The following is a 20017-nucleotide window of genomic DNA, read 5'->3' as shown; positions in this document are numbered from 1 at the left end:
TGGGGTCAGTCACTACTCTGAATTCAGCTTCCACCTGAAGTTGGTGACAGACGGTCATACAGGTTTGCCTTCCAGCTATAGGGGCTTCTCTACCGGTCATGATGTCAGTAAGTTACGGCCACAGAAAATCTGGTTAGCCTCCATACAAGAGACTAGTGCCAGGGCTTCATCATTCATGCAGTTCTGAAAGAAAAACAAAAATTTCCTGAATTTGGGGTACCTGGGTGGCTCAGTGGGTTAAAGCCTCTGCCTTTGGCTCAGGTCATGATCCCAGGGTCCTTCCTGGGATGGAGCCCCACATCGGGCTCTCTGCTCAGCGGGGAGCCTGCTTCCCCCCACCCCCCGCCTGCCTCTCTGCCTACTTGTGATCTCTGTCAAATAAATAAATAAAAGTCTTTTAAAAAAAATTTCCTGAATTTGTCCCATTTCGCTGAGAGCAAATAGGCCCAGACTCTATCAAATTGTGCTACATCAAGTGCTGACCGTCAATATTTTGTGGTAAGGGGAAGGAATTCTTGAGAAGCTGAGTGATAAAGCAGTCTTCCTCTTAATCAAGGCAAAAATCAAACAAGTTTTCATCTCACTTCATTCAACATTACTGGTTTATTTTAATTTTTAAAAGGCATTCTTTAGTGTACAATTAATTTACAGTAAAATCATTTTCTACTCTATGGTAGAGTGTTCCAGAGACATCAGTTGAATTGATCTGTGCTTTAAAAGCCTGCAAACTCAGGTCCGCATCAGCTAAGACAGGGAATTCCAGAAGTATAACCAGGAACCTGAAGATAAAACTAATTGTGAGCCCCCAATATTCAGACTTGTGAACACTGCAAAAGGAAATAAGTATCATTACTTTCAAAAAGATCCGGCCTGAATATTGCTGGATTAAAACAAAAGATCTAAGATTAAACAATAAAGCAAATCACTTAGAGCTTTACAGTTTGATTCAGCGAGACAAGAGGTAGTCTGTGTTCAGGATGTTGTGGGAATACAAATGATTTTATTTTACTTGGAGTAGCTGTTCCTCCGTGTGCCTCTTCATTCAGAAAGTTCACATTTCTACCTAGTCAGAGCCGACATGTCACACCATTCTCCAGATTCCTGTGTGGCCCTCTACCTGACAGATCAAAGGCCATAATCCTCTCTTTATACATGTCAAAATTTTGTCATCTGAAAACACCAGTTCCAGAGGTAATTCAGAAGTTCTCTCGTTTTTCAGGTAGAACAGCATTTAAAGCACATTCCTTTCTTGGTCATCCCTGGTCAAAGAATAATGACTAGAGTCCATCTTGCATTTGGTGGTCTTTGGTCTTGTGATTTGGGGAGGCATCCTGGAAAAACTGCTTTAAATGTGAAGGTCAATGTAAAGGGAAATTTAGGAGTTTGTTACACCTTGTGCCTGGTACAGCAGTGGGCTCCCCTGATGAATTTCAAGTAAATACTGTTACCTGAAGTGTGCTGTGTACAGGGAAGTGCGATTCCATATGAAAACTCTAATAGACAGGGTCATCCTTGTGGTGGCTCTGAGAAAGTTTATGCCCTTGCACTGCAAAGAACCGTTATTTTCCTATTACCTCAGTTGAGGTAATCTTTATTCAGTAGAGATGATGGGCAGCAGAGCCCCATCTCCCGCCATACTGGCTCACGGACATAGTATATGGTAAGCCCACCCCCAGACTCTTAATTCCTGACAGCCTTCGTTAGCTTTTCTGTCCTCTGTCATGCCACACTATTTGTCATCAACAGAATTAAACATTTGGCCATAGCCCGATCCTTCCTTTTCTATCAGCACTGTGTTATGCCCACCTTTAAATGTTTCTTCTTCAAGTAAGTTCTAGGCTTGTTCTCTAAATGCAAAAAGATACCATTAGAGAGAAATGAGAAATAAATATCTATTTAAACAGTTTTTGAGGAGGTAGAGGGAAAGGAAAGCAAGATATGGACTATCATCTCTCTTATCACTACCCAAGCCACAAAGATGGAAGAGACTAAGAAAGCTTACAAGAAAATCAGGATTAAGAAGACACCGTGGCAACAGGTTTTCAGGGAATAAATGAGAAGAGCCTATGTCTTAGACTTTTAAAATACTGTTTAAAATCTACCTCAACCTAGTATTAGTAGGTGGCATATCTGCACGTATATTTACAGAATGAAGATCATAGGTTTTTGTTTTTTTTTTCGAAGTTCACTTTACAAGTGATACTTACAGGATTACTACAAAACACAAATTTACTTTTGTCAAGTTTTAAAAAACAGCACGATTACAGTCACCCCAGCTTGTTTTCTTTGCAGTTGTCCTGGAGATATAAGCAGTTATTGAATAAATATGTAATAGAGGGCTTTTTTTTTTCTTTTTTTTTTGCTTTCTGTAATATGGCTGTGGTCATAATGGCCAGCATGTTCTCCAGCCTAGCAACCCATCAAGACGGAATGACACCTGAAATCCCAAACGAAGCTTGATATATGTCCTTAAAGGGACAAGCGGGATTGCCTCTGGCTTACACTGGCTTCATCGCATGAGGGAACCTTCAGAACTCTGGTTGCCATAATGAATGAGATGGTGTCATTGTTGGTTCCAAAGTACAAAGAGGACCGGGGCACTGTGGGGCGAAAGCCAGCAGTAGTCCACGATGCTGTACTGCGTATAGCCCAGAAAAAAGCCAAAAGCCACATCAGTGACGTTGTGCCGCCCCAGCATGACCCTGGAGAAGCCCACGATGAAAGCCCATAGGACCACAAGCACCCTCAGCGGAATGGCCAGCACCAAGTGGTTCAGGATGAACCGCGACACCAGGGCGGCCCTGGTGGCATGGCCCGAGGGGAAGGAGTACTTGTCCACCGAGAGGGTGACAAACATGTCCATCTGGTTGTGAGCCGGGCGGCGCCTGCGCACCAGCCCCTTGAGCAGGGCCACCAGCAGCAGGTCCAAGAGAAGGGCGAAGAGCAGGTTCATGAGCACCTCGCGCCCGGCCCAGCTGTCGCTCCTGGCCAGGCAGTAGAGGGTCCCCAGGAGCCAAGGGATGCCGTGTCCCGAGATCTCCAGCAGCTTCATAAGGGGCCGCACGCTACCCCAGGACGAGCTCTCCCCGGCGCACACCCCCAGCTTCTTGGACAGCCACAGGTCGATTGCCAGCAGGGAGCGCAGGGCGATGCCCAAGAAGGACGGGTTCAGGTCCATGCGGCCTTCCTCGGGCAGCGGGGCCGGGGCTGCCTGCGAGGGGCCCGCCCCGGCCGAGGGGAAGGAGCCGCGGCGGTGCACCGGGCTGTCGGACGCGCGGAGCCGGGCGCAGGTGGGGTCCGCGCCCGGCGCGCGGCTGCTGAGCAGCGACTGGAACTCGAACCTGCCGCCGCCGCCGCCGCCGTGGGCCGGGCTGCCGGGGCTGCCGCTGCTCGAGGCCGAGGCGGCCAGCGGGCGTCCGTCCGCGCTCCTCCGGGGGCTCGGCATCGCGGCGGGGGGCCCGGACCCCAGGAGCCGGCCGGCCTAGCGCGAGGCTCGCGGCCCGGCAGCCGCTTCCGCTTCCGCACGGCCATCCCGGAGGGGCGGGGAGAGCCGCGGGCGGGGCGCGATTGTGACACCCGGCGGAGGCGGCGGAGGACACGCGAGTTTGCGCTGGAGCGCGGGCGGGACGGGGAAGGGGGCGGTGTGGGGGCTCCGGGGCCGGGGGCGCGGCGGGGGTGGGGGCTGGACGTCGCCTGCGGGGCTTAAGGAAAGACAGCTGCGCGGAGCAAAGCGGCCCCGCGCGCAAACCTTGTTCTCTATTTCTCATTTGTTTTGAAGATTTCTTGCCCAGGGGTGTTCCTTCCTGACAAACAAGATGTGTACCTGGGGGTGTACCTCCTAAATCAGTACCTGGAGACGGCCTGCTTTCCCTCTGTGTTCCCTATTATGATTCAGCAGAGCATGAGGTTTGAAAAGGTAATCTTGACTTCCTCACGGCCAAACAGAGAAGTTGAAATGGTGGGGTCTGGAGGGCACCGGATGGTTCTTAGAAAGTCATTTTGTATATTTTCTTGAAATAAATAAATAAATAAATAAATAAATGACTTGCAGGGACCTGGGCACAGGACAAAACCAGAGTCGGAGGGCTTGCTTTTGCCTTGTGGGTCTGAGCCAAGTTCTGTCAAGCCGGCGCTAAACGGCCGGGTGGATGTTTTCTATTCTTGGAATTCCCAGGGCATTTTCTAACTGGAGCAGAGAGCATTTTCTGAATGTTCTTGGAGGTGTTAGAGGCAGCTGCGCTACATTTATGACAGGGATTATCAGTTAATTAGTGGACCTGAGAAACAAACTTTTGTAGACTCAGAAAAATAATGGGGAAAAAAAAAAAACTATATTCAGATTTGTGAAATCCTGTATCTGAAATCCTGTAACAAAGCAAGCTTCCTCCGATTTACTGAGTTTTCTTAGGTCATCCCTGGTTTATTTAGCTACAGTGATAAAGCCTAGGTTCCATTTTAGTGAATATGAACATGATATTAATAGAACATTACGACTTTTTTCCCACTTTTATTTAGAACATTAGTTTCATTATCATTATTATGCATCATACACAGTCCTTTGAAGTTTTTGTTTTGGAAACTGAAGGCAGAATCAGTTTTTTTTTTTAATTGTATTTTTTTTTTTTTAAGATTTTATTTATTTATTTGACACAGAGAGAGATCACACCCAGGCAAGGAGGCCGGCAGAGAGAGGAGGAAGCAGGCTCTCTGCAGAGCAGAGAGCCCGATGCGGGGCTCGATCCCAGGATGCTGGGATCATGACCTGAGCCAAAGGCAGAGGCTTTAGCCCACTGAGCCACCCAGGTGCCCCCAGAATCAGTTTTAACCTTGATAAGCCTAAACATTTTCCCTGGACCAATATTGCTTAGTTGCTTTTTGGATGAAGGCATGAGTGTGGGAAGGCTAGACAAGGTATCACTTTTAAAGGTCTGGATGGTACTGTCCAGAAAATAACCTGTTTCCAACTGAGCGTGGGAGAGGAGATGAGGATTGATTTTCTAAAAGGCTAGGGCTCTATGTAATATTATTTGAAATCACAGAAGAAATTTAAAAGGAGTCTACCAAACTGGTTGGATAAGAGAGGAGAGAAATAAATGGATATTACCTTGGGACATATAGTCAGAATCCAGAGGAACCCATTTCTGCTATTTAGATATTGGTAGTAGTAGGAAGTGGGTGGTGAACATCCAGTCTATTTTGAAATAATGCCCTCGTTTTTGAGCTGTTTGGGTTCATATTCCAGCTTTCTCCCCCACCGGCCCCAGTTGTCTTGTGTTTGTTCCATTCTCTAGCTGCAGATACTTGCAGCAAGTATCCAAGACATTTTCTCCTCTGTGGACCCTCCGTGTGACCCAGAACTGAATGTTCTCAGACATTTGGATAAATAAGAAATTGCTTATCAAGAACGCATGAGGCGGGGTGCCTGGGTGGCCCAGTCTCGGTTGAGCATCTGCCTTCGGCTCCAGTCATGATCCCGGAGTCTTGGGATGGAGTCCCACACTGCACTCCCTGCTCGGCAGAGAGTCTGTTTCTCCCTCTCCCTCTGCCTTTGCCTCTCCTCTGTTCGTATTCTCTCTCTCTCAAATAAACAAGTACAATTTAAAAAGAAAAAGAATGCATGAGACATTCTGTTTGAGCAGTTACTCCCCAGGATCATAATTGAGAAAATCCGTAGACATGGATGAAGTCAAGGGATGTTAGTACTGAAATATTTCAAGAGAAAAACCCCTCACCTGCATTTGCTTGTTAAATTGAAGTTGGTAAGACAAAAATGGATTACAGGGGACAGCCTCCATTTCTGTACTTAAAGGTGACTTGGCTTTGGATCAGGAGCGGATTTTAACCATGCTTAAATTTAACACCATTTAAATCAGAACTTAAAGGACTGAAATCAAACTCTGCTGAAAACTTGGTTTCTTAGAGACTTCCAAAGTTCAGGGAGAAGGGCGTGTTATGCCTTTAATCTCAGGCCCCTTCCAGATCCTTCCGCTCAAGATCAAAATAAGCAGATTTGGCATTGGCTAGAGAGATACCACAACGTTTGTCTTACACTTCACTATAGACTTTAAACTTACGAGGCTCTCCCTTGCTCTGGGTATTTTGGATTCTGTAGGAGTCTAGCTACTAGTGCATAGTTTACTTTAAAAAAATTTTTTTTAATTTTTTTATGAATATATAATGTATTTTTAGCCCCAGGGGTACAGGTTTGTCAATCGCCAGGTTTACACACTTCACAGCACTCACCATAGCACATACCTTCCCCAATGTCCATAACCCCAAGTCCTGACCCTCCTCCCCCCAGCAACCCTCAGTTTGTTTTGTGAGATTAAGAGTCTCTGATGGTTTGTCTCCCTCCGGATCCCATCTTGTTTCATTTATTCTTTTCCTACCCCCCCCAAATCCCCCACATTGCATCTCCACTTCCTCATATCAGGGAGATCATACAATAGTTGTCTTTCTCCGATTGACTTATTTCGCTCATAGTTTACTTTTGTGTTACACATAGAGAGCATTTTTATGTTCCTTTTCAGCACAACCAATTGCTAACATCATTTATTCAGTTAACATCATTTAATGAGTGTCTGTGGTATGCATACCACAAGCAAACTCTGAGGTTGATGCCAGATATGCTTTTAGGAACAAACTGTGGAACTAGGTCAAGTTGATGACACTTTGAGCAGTGGTAGATTGAGCTAACTCAGGTTTCCCTTGTACTTGGTACTGTGTTCTCATTCTGTGGTCATTCGTTGAACTTTTAACCACATTCCTGTGAAAGATACTCCTGTTGAAGTTTAAAATAGTTTAAAATATTATATGGCTGGAATTGGCATGTGCTAATTATTTGGAAGAATATAATCTACAGTTTCTATAAACCTAAATTAATCTTTGAAAATGTATTTTCATCATTTTTTTTTTCCTGCAGGTATTTGAAAATGCAATAGATCCTGGGGCTGTAGCAGACATTTTAGAAAGTAGGTACTCTCAAAACAAAATAACTGTTTTGCACATGTAATTGTGTGCACAGATGTAAAATTCCGCTATATTCTAAGTTGTGATATTTCCATGTTTGATATAAATTTCCACATTTATATTCAGGAGAGACTATGTCAAATTTAAATCATGTATTTTATTTTATCACAAGCTCTTTTCTAGATAGAGATGGGATTTATTATTTATTAATTTATTACAATTAAATGGTTTTTGTATCTTCATACAGTTGTGTAATCATCACCATAATTAATTTTAGAACATTTTTACCACCACAGATTGAAGCCCTAACCACTAATCACTCCCAGCCCTAGGTAACTACTAACCAATCTTTCTGTCTCTGTAGATTTGCTTATTCTGGATATTTCATATAAATGGAATTATACAATATGTGGTCCTTTGTAACTGGCTTCTTTCACTTAGCATAATGTTTTCAGGATTCATCTTTGCTACAGCAGGTGTTAGTTCTTCATTTGTTTTTGTGGCCAGATAGTGTTCCATTGTGTGGCTACACTACATTTTATTTATTCATTCCTTGGTTGATGGAAAGTTGGGTTGTTTTCACGTTTGGGCTATGATGAATAAAGTTGCTATGAATATCTGTGTACCAGTGTTTTTGTTTTTGTTTTGTTTTGTTTTGTTTTTTAAAGATTTTATTTATTTATTTGACAGAGAGAGATCACAAGTAGGCAGAGAGGCAGGCAGAGAGAGAGAGGAGGAAGCAGGCTCCCCACCGAGCAGAGAGCCTGATGCGGGACTCGATCCCAGGACCCTGAGATCATGACCTGAGCCGAAGGCAGCGGCTCAACCCACTGAGCCACCCAGGCGCCCTGTACAAGTGTTTTTGTTGAAAAATGCTCATTTCTTTTTAAAAAAGATTTTATTTATTAAATTTACAATTTATTAAAATTACAATTTATTAAAATTACAAGCTGTCTTAGCTGCTAAGTTTGACAGAGTTTGACAGAGAGATCACAAGTAGGCAGAGAGGCAGGCGAGAGAGAGGGGGAAGCAGGCTCCCTGCTGAGTAGAGAGTCCCTACTGGATCCCAGGACACTGGGATCATGACCTGAGCCGAAGGCAGAGGCTTTAACCCACTGAGCCACCCAGGCGCCCCGACATATGCTCATTTCTTGAGTACATACCTAGGAATAGACATGCCAGATCATATGGTAATTCTTTTTAATATCTGCAGAAAATGAACCAAAGTAGCTACATCGTTTCACATTGTACCAGCAAGGCATTTGAGGGCTTCATTTCTCCACATCCTGGCCAGCACTAGTTAGTCCCTATCCTTTTGATTGTTAGCCATCCTTGTGGGTATGAAGTGAAATCTCTTTGTGGTGTGGTGACGCTGAGCATTTTTCATGTGCTTATTGACTGTATATCTTATTTGGAGAAATGTGTATTCAGAGATTTTGCTTATATTTTAATTGTGTTATTTGGCTTTTTATTATTGAGTTATAATATGTAATAGACTGGTAATATATGGAGTTCTATGTATGTTGTAGTTGTAAGTTCCGAATCAGGTGTACAGTGGATAAATATTTTCTTCCATTCTTTGGATTATCTTTTCACTTTCTTGACGGTATTCTTGGAAACACAAAAATTTTAAATTTTAATGAGTCCTGTTTTATCTGTTTTCTTTTGTTACTTGCACTTTTAATGTCATAGCTAAGAATGCGTTACTTAATTCAAGTCACAGAGATTTATATCTATGTTTTAAGAGTTTTATAGTTTCAACTTTTACATTTAGGCTTATGACACATATTATGCTTATTTTTGTAAATACCATGAAATGTAGGGGTCCAATTTCATTCTTTTGCATCTGGATATGCATTTGCCCTGGTACCATATATTAATAAGAGTATTTTGATCAGGAAATGTGAGTCCCCCACCTTAGTTCTTTTTTCAAGGCAGTTTTTGCTATTTGGAGTTCCTTGGCTTTCCATATGAATTTTAGGATCAGCATGTCAGTTCTGTAGAGAAGCCAGCTAGCATGTTGATAGGCATTGCCCTGACCTGTGAATCAACTTGGGGCATATTTCCATCTGAACAATATTAAGTCTTCCAATCCATGAATGTAGGGTGTGGTAAGAATTAATCAAATGTAAGGAATTTGGAACCTGAGACAATGAAGTGCTTCACATTACCATTGGAGTGATGGTTGGCAAAGATACTCCTTCTTCCTACTTGGTAAACCTAAAATTACAAGCTATTTTAGCTGCTAAGTTTCTTGGCATTTAAAATACTGTCCTTATACACTCATATATTTTTCACAAGTCCACAAAAAGGCAATTTTACTTTTCTTTCATATATTTCCAGCTTCTTTCAGACATAATTGATGTATAACATTGTGTGAATTTAAGGTATGCAATATGTGGATTCCAAACACTTAAATTTTGTGAAATGATAACTACCACAGCAATAGCTAAGACTCTCAGCACATCACACAATGCCGTTTCTTTTTTATTGTGAGAACATTTAAGACCTAGTCTCTTAGCAACTTTCAAATATATCATACAGTATTAGTAATTATAAGTGTCTATAATTGTCACCAATATTATCTATTTTAAAGTGTTTTCACTTTTCATAAAGATAATAAATTATCTTTATTTATTTTTAATTGTTATACCATTTATGTTTAAATTACTTTAAGATTTGAATTTTATTCTTGTCTTTATAGATTTTGTACATGGGCTCACTCTTTATAAATGCCTTTTGGACTCAGGAAGTATAAAAAATGTGATATTTTATGTCTCATTTATACAGTCAGAGGGTATACTGTTTTTTGTGGGTTTTTTTTTGTTTTTGTTTTTGTTTTTTAGATTTTTATTTATTTATTTGACAGAGAGAGAGAGAGAGAGATCACAAGTAGGCAGAGAGGCAGGCAGAGAGAGAGAGGGGGAAGCAGGCTCCCTGCTGAGCAGAGAGCCCGATGTGGGCCTCGATCCCAGGACCCTGGGATCATGACCTGAGCTGAAGGCAGAGGCTTAACCCAGTGAGCCACCCAGGTGCCCCGAGAGTATACTGTTTAAAGCAAGATTAACTTGTATAGGTTAATAGACAATAGTTGTATTGTGAATTTTTAAAAATGAGAAATTGGTTATTATGTCAGTGACTCATGAATATATTAAAATATGAATATATTAAAATCAGGGCATAAAATACCATTTACTCTCATTCCATGCCTTTGAATAACTGGGCCTCAAAATACCTAAATCATTGTTGGTATGGCACCTATTATTATTATTATTAATGTAAATGGGAAGTTATGGCAGTCTTAAACTCAGCAATTAATGAACAACTCCAGCACTTTTTCTAAGTGTTAAAATCTCATTTTTTTCCCTTTTAGGCTTCCTAACCAGGTTTGAATTAATACAGCTAGTACCTCCAGGTAATGTGCCAGTAAATACATTTCTAAAGTTGCTTATTTTATTTTGAAAGGTCTTTGGCATGATGGAATGGATTGGTATTTACGAGTTGTGCTTTCTAGAACACTCCCTTTTTTCCCCCACTGGTCTGTTGAATTCTGTCCATTCCTGGAAACATAACTTTATGGGTTTGGTGGCAGCAAGCATGAGCAGGCATTTGACTTTCTGTTTTTTCATAACTTTATCTAATTATCATTGAATAATAAAATCTTGGCTCAGTCTCTTTCCAGTTGTTGCCTTTGGCTTTGTTCTGATTTATGGGGCATATGTGGGTGTGCAATACCCAAAGCTGGCTTCTGTGTTAAATGCTAGAACGGGGTTGGCAAACTATAGGCCCCAGGTCAAATCCGGCCTGCAGTTTGTTTTGTATGAGTCGTGAGCTAAATGTCTGTGTTTTTAAAAATTGAGATTCATATACTCTATGTTTAGTTCATATACTACAAATTTCACTTTTGTCAAGTGTATATAATTCAGTTGTTTTAGTATCTTTACAGAGTTGTACAACAGCCACCACTATCTTATTCCAGAACATTTTTATTATCCCAGAAAGAAACGCGTAGTCCTTAGTAGTCCCTCTGCATTCCCTCTTCCCACAGCCCTGGCCGTGACTAATCTACTTTCTCTGTTGATTGGCCTGTTCTGGACATTTAATGTCAATGGACTCAGACAATAATGGCCTTTTGTGTGCTCCCTTTCACTTCGCATGTTCTCAGGGTGCAACCGTGATGTGGCCTGGATCATTACTTCATTCCTTTTTAGGGCTGCATGACGTGCCTTTATACGGATATATCAAAGTTTGTTTATGCTGTTGCTGGTTGGTGGACATACGGGTTGTTTCCACTGTTTGAATATTAGGAATAACAGTGCTCTCACATGCATGTACAAGTGGTCATGTGAGTACATGTTTTCAGTTCTCTTGGGTGTGTATATGTAGGAGTAGATTTTTGTGTTATATGGTACCTCCATGTTTAATTAAAAAAATATTTATTTTTAGAGAGAGAGAGAGAGAGAGAGAGAGAGCACACATGTACATGCAAGCAGGGGGAGGGAGAGGGACAAGCAGACGCCGTGCTGAGTTCCGAGCCTGATGCAAGGCTCGAACCCACGACCCTGAGATCATGACCTGAGCCAAAATCAAGAGTTGGATGCTGGGCACCTGGGTGGCTCAGTTACTGGGTGTCTGCCTTCGGTTCCAATCACGATCCCAGGGTCCTGGGATCAAGCCCCACATTGGGCTCCCTTCTTATTTGTCTCTCCCTGACAAATAAATAAATAAAATCTTCAAAAAAAAAAAAAAGTCAGATGCTTCACTGACTGGCCACCCCAGGCGCCCCTCTGTGTTTAATTTTTTAAGGAACTGCCAAACTGTCTTCAGTTCTTACATTTTTGAGTGGTTGGAAAAAACTTTTTAAGTATTTCATGATGTGAAAATTATATAAAATTCAGATTTTGTTGCCCATAAAGTTTTATGGGAACACAGCCATACTCATTTGTTTAAATATTGTCTGTGGCTGCTTTTTTTATTTTAATGCTGGAGTTGAGTAGTTATGACCATATGGTCTGCAAAGCCTAAAATATTTACTGTCTGGCCCTTTACAGAAAAAAATGCTTGCTAGAATCATGGGACTTTAGGAGGAAACTTTTCTGTTGTACCTTTGCTTTGTGTGTGTGTGTTTTTTAAGGATTTATTTATTTGAGAGAGAGAGAACACAAGCATGGACGAGGGGCAGAGGGAGAGGGAGAAGCAGGCTCCCCTCAAACAGGGGAGCCTGATGCAGGGGCTCGATCCCAGGACCCTGGGAACATGACCTGAGCCAAAGTCAGTTGCTTAACCAACTGAGCCACGCAGGTGTCTGTGTGTGTGTGTGTGTGTGTGTGTGAGAGAGAGAGAGAGAGAGAGAGAGAGAGAGAGAGAGAGAGGCGGGAGGGAATATTTAAAACTCAAACATTTCTTTTTTTCTTTTCTTTTTTTTTTTAGATTTTTATTTATTTATTTGACAGACAGAGATCACAGAGATCTCCGCTGGGCAGAGAGCCTGATGTGGGGCTTGATCCCAGGACCCTGGGATCATGACCCGAGCTGAAGGCAGAGGCTTTAACCCACTGAGCCACCAGGTGCCCTAAAACTCAAAAATTTCTAATTCCTTTTTGATCTTTACTGTTACAGGTTTTTGCCTTTTCTTCTCCCAAGGTGAAAATATCTTTACAGTTTTTACTTGCTGCAAAAACCATTCCCAAATGATGAGAAAACCTTTATAATTTGGTGAGCCTGTTTCTTGCTGTATCTCTGTGGACAGAAAAACACCTAGATAAAGAATTTCTACATAATAGTGTCACATATACTTTCTTCTCTTTTTGGCCTCCCCATGATAGAAGACTGTTGCAATGGCATTTCTAAAAGATAGATGAACATTATTATTTTTAATGACAATAAAGAATTTCATTAATTTACTTACATGTTATTGTAAGTCCATGAACAATACAGACATAGTATTTGGGGTTTGCTGTGGTTTGTCATTCTCAATAGTTATGGATTTTTCCATTGTAGTATAATATCCTTTTTAGTTTTAAGATTATTTATTTATTTATTTATTTGACAGAGAGATAAATCACAAGTAGGCAGAGAGGCAGGCGGGGTGGTGGTGGGGGGAGGTAAGCAGGCTCCCTGCTGAGCAGAGAGCCCAATGTGGGGCTCGATCCAGGACCCTGGGATCATGACCTTGAGCTGAATGAAGGCAGAGGCTTTAACCTACTAAGCCACCCAGGTGCCCTTTTGTAGATTATTATCTTTAAATTGATACTGTTAAACATTTAGGTTTTGTCTTTCACATATTTATAAAAAATTATTTTTTTCTCTCAGTATGTTTGTAAAGAATAGAACTACAGTAGTCTTCCTGTATCTGGGCTTCTGCTTCCCATGGTTCCAGTTACCTATGGCAACAACCATGGTTGAGAAGCAGAGGACCCTCCTCCTCCTGACATTGTCAGGAGGTCAGTAGTAGCTTAAAAACTGAGTCACTCACCTCACCTCTTCTCATCACATAGGCCTTTTATCAAATTACATCATCATGGGAAGGGTGATCTCGCACAGACCACATTCACATGACTGTTATTACGGTATATTGTTATAATTTTTCTATTTTCTTAGTAGTTATTACTGTTAATCTCCTACTAAGCCTAACTTATGAGGTAAGCTTCATCATAGGTAGATATGCCTAGGTAAAAACGTAGTGTATATAGGACTGAGGACTTTCTGCTGTTTCAGGCGTCCACTGGGGCCTTGGAACAGAATCCACTGTGGGTAAGGAGAGCCAACTGTAGCTTGTCACCTAGGAGTAAGCTAATCGCCAGCAAGTTTCCGTTATTACTGTATTCGGTAGTGTGTGGGATGCCCCTTGCCCGTAAACCTAGCTGCTGCTGGATATTATGTGAATTTATTGTGTTTGCAAAGTAAATAATTTCTTCAAAATATATTTTACTATATGTGCTGGCCCCTTCTTTTTAGATATGTGATTTAGATTTGTGACAACCTAAAATTTAAAATTTACTTCTTAATAGTTTCCATTTTCCCATGATTTGTTTTCTTGCTTTTTTTCTGTATAACATGACTTTCAGTGTCCTTTGATTCCTTGTGGAGTGATGTCTGGATGTTAACGTCGCACTTTGGTATACATTTCTGGGGTATTTTTACCGAAGTTTTAATAAGTTATGCATAATGCATATGTATGTCTCCTGTTCTGTTGTATTCTTTTGATATTTTATTTTTTCAAAATTTATTTATTTATTTATTTGACAGAGATTTACAAGTAGGCGGAGAGGCAGGCAGAGAGAGAGGAGGAAGCAGGCTCCCCGCTGAGCAGAGAGCCCGATGCGGGGCTCGATCCCAGGACCCTGGGATCATGACCTGAGCAAAGGCAGAGGCTTTAACCCACTGAGCCACCCAGGCGCTCCTTGATTATTTATTGTTTGGATCTTTTGTTTTCTTAAGAAAGTGTGGGAGAAGAAAAGTGAGACTCACAGCTAAAGCAGACGTAGCCCTGGAGGCCATTTGAGGATCGTAGTTTTGCCCCGTTGGGGCTGTCCCCAGAGCAAGACACAGGCCCTGAGTAGTCGTGGGGACCCGGAAGTCTGTAGCTCTTTCTTCTGCCTCTTGGCTCTTTGGCTGAAGCAGGCCCTGAAAACAGAGAGGAACCCCACCCTGTGTGGGTCTAAGGATAGGCAGCCTCGTAATGTCAGGGCTTTCTTAGGGAGAACAGAGGGAAGATCAGAGAGGCTTTCTACCTGCTTTCCAGAAACTCTTACTGAATATTTTTCAGCCTGAAAGTGATAGGCTAAAATCAGGGTATTTGAATTTTTTTCCATAGTTTTTTTTTTTTTTCTTTTTTGACCTAATTTTATATTCAAACATATATCAATGCAAACTGGCAAGTTATATTTCAGTGTTAATGAAGTAGAAGCAGGCCCATTTTGGTCTTTTTAAATTCTACAAGAAGCTTTAAAAAATAATCCAATATCTAAGGTGCCTGGGTGGCTCAATCAGTTAAGTATCTGCCTTTGGCTCATGTCATGATCTCAGGGTCCTCGGCTTGAGCCCCACATTGGGTTTCCTGCTTGGTGGGAAATAATCTTCTCCATCTCCCTCTGCCCCTTCCCCTGCTTGTCCTTTCCTTCTCTCTGTCACATAAATAAATAAAATCTTTTAAAAATGTAACCCAATACCTAAATACTACTACTGTAAAAATTTAACTAACACAAAGTTTATAAAATAGTTAAAAGCCACATTCATCAACAACCTCTGACAACAATTACTACTAATAATTTGTTGTGTTGCTTTTTAGATGTTTTCAGGTATATGTATACGTAATGCATTGAGTGTATTCAAGGAAATCTAAAATTCATGTATACATACACACATGTATATGTGAACATACTCTATATATTTAGTATTTAATATATGTATGTTGAGTATACATACTGATTGAATATCCATAGCCTGCAACTTGCTTTTTAAAACTTAATGAATCTTAGATTACCATATGGCCAGAAATATCTGTGAGAAGGTTGCAGGAGTAGTTCAAGGCCATGATGACTGACCGGAGAGCCCTGAGGCGGGGTGCATGCAGACAGGTTATAACTCGGAAGCTACTCAGATGTGAAACGGAGGCCATATGGCACTTATTTTCCTTTGTCTACAGTTCTTGTATTGCGGATTGTGATTTTTAGTAACATTAGATTAAAATTGATAAAAATAATTTCACTTGGCTTCAGATGCATTACACATTGGTCCGTTGACTGGTCCAACATCTGTGTATCAAGGTGTGCTCAGAACACACCCTATGCTGGGCTGCTGGTATCATGCCTGTGGCTCCAGGCAGAACGGTGGTAAGGGAGCCCTCTTGGCTCTCCTGGTTCTTAGTACTGGATAATTAAGCAAAAATGATTTGTCTCATGTAGGCTGCACTGTGGTCCCAGGGGCCACATTTAGGTTCATGTGGACCCATCCCTACATGTGGCTGAAATCTTTCACTTTTCATTTTGCTGCAGATTTTATTTTGTTTTATTTTTAACTTTTTTTTTTTTTTTAAGATTTTATTTATTTATTTGACAGAGAGAGAGATCACAAATAGGCAGAGAGGCAGGCAGAAAGGGGGGGAAGCCGGCTCCCCGCTGAGCAGAGAGCTGGACGCAGGACTCGATCCTAGGACCCTGAGATCATGACCTGAGCCGAAGGCAGAGGCTTTAACCCACTGAGCCACCCAGGTGCCCTTATTGCTTCCCCCCCCCCCCAAAAAGGTTTTATTTATTTATTTATTTGACAGAGAGAGACACAACAAGAGAGGGAACACAAGCAGGGTCGGGGTGGGGGAGTGGGAGAGGGAGAAGCAGTCTTCCTGCCGAGCATGGAGCCCACTACTAGGCTCCATCCCAAGGTCCTGGGATCATGACCTGAGGCAAAGGCAGACAGTTAATGACTGAGTGACTCAGGTGCCCTCATTTTATTGTTTGATGTTCATTTGCACCGCTTTCCAACACACAGTCAAAAGACACATTATGACCATTATGTTAATGACATGAGTACCTCAGATTTGCATATAGCTTTACTGCTAAAGAGGTCCCATGATTTGGCTTAGAAGCCATGAAGGACACCCCCCCACCCCACCCCACGTTCATGTTTACAAAAGCCTAGAAAAAGCCAGCAGACACGGGGGCAGCAGTGTAATCCTGTTTGCCTGGGAGCTTGGGGCTTGCTTCTTACCCATCTCTCCCTCTGGGAGAAATCACGGAGGCTCCGCCCAGCTGTAAAATGCTATTTCAGTGGGCGCCCTTTCCTTCAGTCAGACTTCGTTTTGTCCTTCGTAGTGGTGTTCGCGAAGCATCAGCAACAAAAGAGCTCCTCCTGCCTCAGTTAACGGGTCTGATTTCCTGCTCTGCTGCATGGTGTCCTGCGTGCCTCCTGCTCACAGAGATGGTCTCCCTCTCGGTGCAGAAGGTGTCGCATGAGATAGGCAAGCTGTCACTTTTGATATGCTCTGCAGAGGCTAGATTTTCAAAACAACATGGTTATGAAAATAACTGTTCTTCTCGAAGGCTCGTTTGTTTTCCTTTTTGGGGGGGACAAGTTCCTTACTTGAAGCTGTTGATGATGTCCGGGTCTGAGTCTGCAAGAACACTGATTTCTGCCAGACATTTCCCTTGGCCTAGGGGGATCGCTGAGCCCGTGTCTTTGCTTATGACGCGTGGCCGAGGCTCCTGCTGCCGTGTCCCCTTGCCATGCCAGCATTTGCACACTGGGTGGCAGTTTGGACTCCAGAACATGACCAAAGCAGAGAGAGAGAGAGAGAACTGAGACACATAGCCTTTTACTTCTCTTCTCCAATTTCAGTCTCTCTGTTCCTGTGATTCCAAGACGGGAGACGAGCCTCCTAGTCTCCGACCTCTTTATTTTTATTTTGATTCTTGCTAAATCCATGAATCGTGATTTAGTCGTCGTCCTGTTGGCGCAATGACGAGAGCTGGCTGAAAGCCTGTGGAAGGAGAAAGGAGAAGGCCGGCGTGGAGAGCATCCCACGGCGCATGGCGGGCTTTATCTGAGCAGGAGCGTAGGATCGAAGACACGTGACGACCAGCGAGTAGGGTGGCACTGGGCCTCTGCTCAGCTGGCGGTGCGGAGAGGTCCTGATGGTGGCAGGCGACGGCAGGTGGTGTGGTCGGCACTTTCTAAATGTCACGTGCCCTCACAGTAGCCCCGGGGGCAGGGACCATTATGACTTTTATGTTTTCCTGAACAGGAAGCTGAAACTAGGGGCTTATGTAATTTGCTCCTGGTCACAGAGCCGGTAGATGGTGGGACAGGGATTTGAACCCGCTCTGTCTGAGCCAAGAAACAGTTCTTAACCACCGTGCCACAGGCCTCAGTAGAGAGCTGTGTTTCGTTGCTAGTGATGGGCGAGGAGACAGTCACAACATGCCTGTTTTCAGGTTGCACTTATGAGGTCTCTGAGTGGAGGAAGTCTCTGGCCAGAGAGGTGGGACATCATGGCCATCACCGAGAGAGCACTGTCAGAGGAGCACTGATCAAAAGGAGGCTGAGATGCAGCGGGAGATCATCTTAGAACTGCCCCCACCTTCCTCTTTATCATCGGTGTACATTGTATATTCACTCCTGTAACTGTTTAGCAGTTGTGGACTGTGAGCTCCGGGAGGGTGGGAATTGGACCCATGTGTTCCCGGCTATAAACCCAGGGTCTAGCACTCCCAGCACACAGTAGGTCCTCAGTGCCTATTTCTGGAACTTATGAATGAAAAGAGATTGAAAAACTGGACAGGAAGTGGTTGGGAAATGAATGAAGGGTGGGAGTCGAAAAGGTTTTAGAGGACTTTTGGTCTCTCCTTCTCTTCCGGTGGTGGAAGCCGAGTCTCAACGACTGTTGCTAACTGAGCACCTAATGTAAGCACAGCCGCAAGTCCACTCACGTCATCTGCTTGGGGGCAGCTCCAGGAGGCTGCCCGACACGCCTCTTTTCTGACCGCCACTGAAGTGCGGTTGTACAAGCTCCCTCTTGAGGGGTGCCTGGGTGTCTCAGTCAGTTGAGCAATGAACTCTTGGTTTTGACTCAGGTTGTGGTCTCAAGGTCCTGGGATCAAGCCCCAGGTTGAGCCCCACGTCTGGCTCTGTGCTCAGTGGGGAGTCGCGCTCTCTCTAAATAAACAGATTAAAAAAGAAGTCTTTAAAATGTCCATCTTTGGGGCGCCTGGGTGGCTCAGTGGCTTAAGCCTCTGCCTGCAGCTCAGGTCATGATCCCAGGGTCACGGGATCGAGTCTCGCACCAGGCTCTCTGCTCAGCAGGGGGCCTGCTTCTCTGTCTACCCCCCCCCCACCTCTCTCCCTCCTTGTGATCTCTGTCAAATAAATAAATAAAACTTAAAAAAAGTTTTTTTAGAAGTCTGTCTTTAATGACCTCTGCAGGGGCCTATGAGAGATGCTGGCAGAAGATCCCCTTACGGGTGAGGTGGTCTTGGCTGTGTTGCGTGCTGGTAACCGGCCCACACTTACACTCCTCTAAGGACGGCCCTGCCAGGCATGCGGTAAGGAATGTAACGGTCCCAGCACCGACGGGAGCAGATCACAAACACGGGTGTGATGCCAGTCTTGTTTCGTGCTACCTGTCGGGCAGAAAGCGACATAGGGTGATGTGGTGGGGAGCGCCAGGCTTCTTTAGGTTGGGGTCCCGCCTGTCTGATGAGATGACATTGAAGGCCAGCGTAAGATGCTTTGGTTTTATTCTAGCAGGATGGGGAGCCCTTTGGAAGGTTGGAAGTGAAGGACCCCAGGTCAGAACTATAGTATAGCCTATAAGTTTTAACATTCTTTTTATAACCAGCTTATGCTAACTAAGAAACTGTGGCCAGCTGACCATAGATAAGGGAGTCGGCAAGCAGCATAACAGGATAACGAGTAGCAAAACTCTGTGTTTAACCCAGCTGTTTCTGGCTTCTGTATAATAATGCTTCTAATGCTTTGCTAAGAAATGAAAAATTGCTTAAACCCTCGCTCGCTGTGTAATCAAATAAAGTTATACCCTTCCCCTGTTAAGAATTTCCCCTACTACTAAGTAAAATTGATAAGGGTTGCCTCCCGTACCAAGGCCGGAGACGTGCGGTTCAGCACGTACGCTAGCTGGAGACGTGCGGTTCAGCACGTATACCGCACGTATACAGATAAAGGTTAGAAACGTGCAATTCAACACGTACCCTCTACTGTACACTACCTGAACGGTGACTGGCCAGAATGTATGGTTGATTTTAAAGGATTGGCTACCTGTGTGTAGGCCTTACTGTAATGCTTTGAAATTACTGGCTAGAAAAGTGAGGGCTCTGATGTAATGGACTGTAAAATTCTATATTAAGTCACTCCCGAAACAGATCGGGGCTCTCAGACACTGACCCATCCCTCGCGGATTTCGTGGTCAAGTGTCCCTGGGAGTCCGAGCATGCCCGAATAAAATCCTCTTGCTTATTGCATCCAGTGGTCTGTGAGTGCGTCCTTGGGTGCGGGTCCTCTAGGGTCTTTCAGAAGAAGATGGAAAGGTACAGTG

The 20017-nt window shown here is 43.4% G+C and overlaps 1 protein-coding gene across 17 annotated transcripts in view; it reads left to right on the top strand.

Annotated features, from left to right (window-relative positions):
• The window catches only part of SPATA6L (spermatogenesis associated 6 like), a 50668-nt gene that overhangs the window by 1079 nt on the left and 29572 nt on the right, over nucleotides 1-20017 (top strand). For 5 of the 17 annotated variants that reach the window (XM_059141789.1, XM_059141790.1, XM_059141784.1 and 2 more), the window contains exons 1-4: nucleotides 2109-3121; nucleotides 3779-3916; nucleotides 6923-6971; nucleotides 10343-10384. The exons of 1 other annotated variant lie outside the window; for it this stretch is intronic. In XM_059141789.1, the coding sequence (XP_058997772.1) occupies nucleotides 2810-3121; nucleotides 3779-3916; nucleotides 6923-6971; nucleotides 10343-10384 (541 nt within the window). In that variant the 5' untranslated portion in view covers nucleotides 2109-2809. Of the gene's footprint in view, nucleotides 1-2108; nucleotides 3291-3569; nucleotides 3917-6922; nucleotides 6972-10342; nucleotides 10385-20017 lie in introns of those variants that run through there. 11 more of the 17 variants (XM_059141793.1, XM_059141794.1, XM_059141792.1 and 8 more) reach the window with 6 other exon arrangements.

The sequence above is a fragment of the Mustela lutreola genome, chromosome 12 (genome assembly GCF_030435805.1).
Source record: "Mustela lutreola isolate mMusLut2 chromosome 12, mMusLut2.pri, whole genome shotgun sequence".
In the NCBI taxonomy this organism is placed as follows: domain Eukaryota; kingdom Metazoa; phylum Chordata; class Mammalia; order Carnivora; family Mustelidae; genus Mustela; species Mustela lutreola.
Note: the sequence above shows the minus strand (reverse complement) of the source record. Positions and strands in the feature narration are given on the sequence as shown.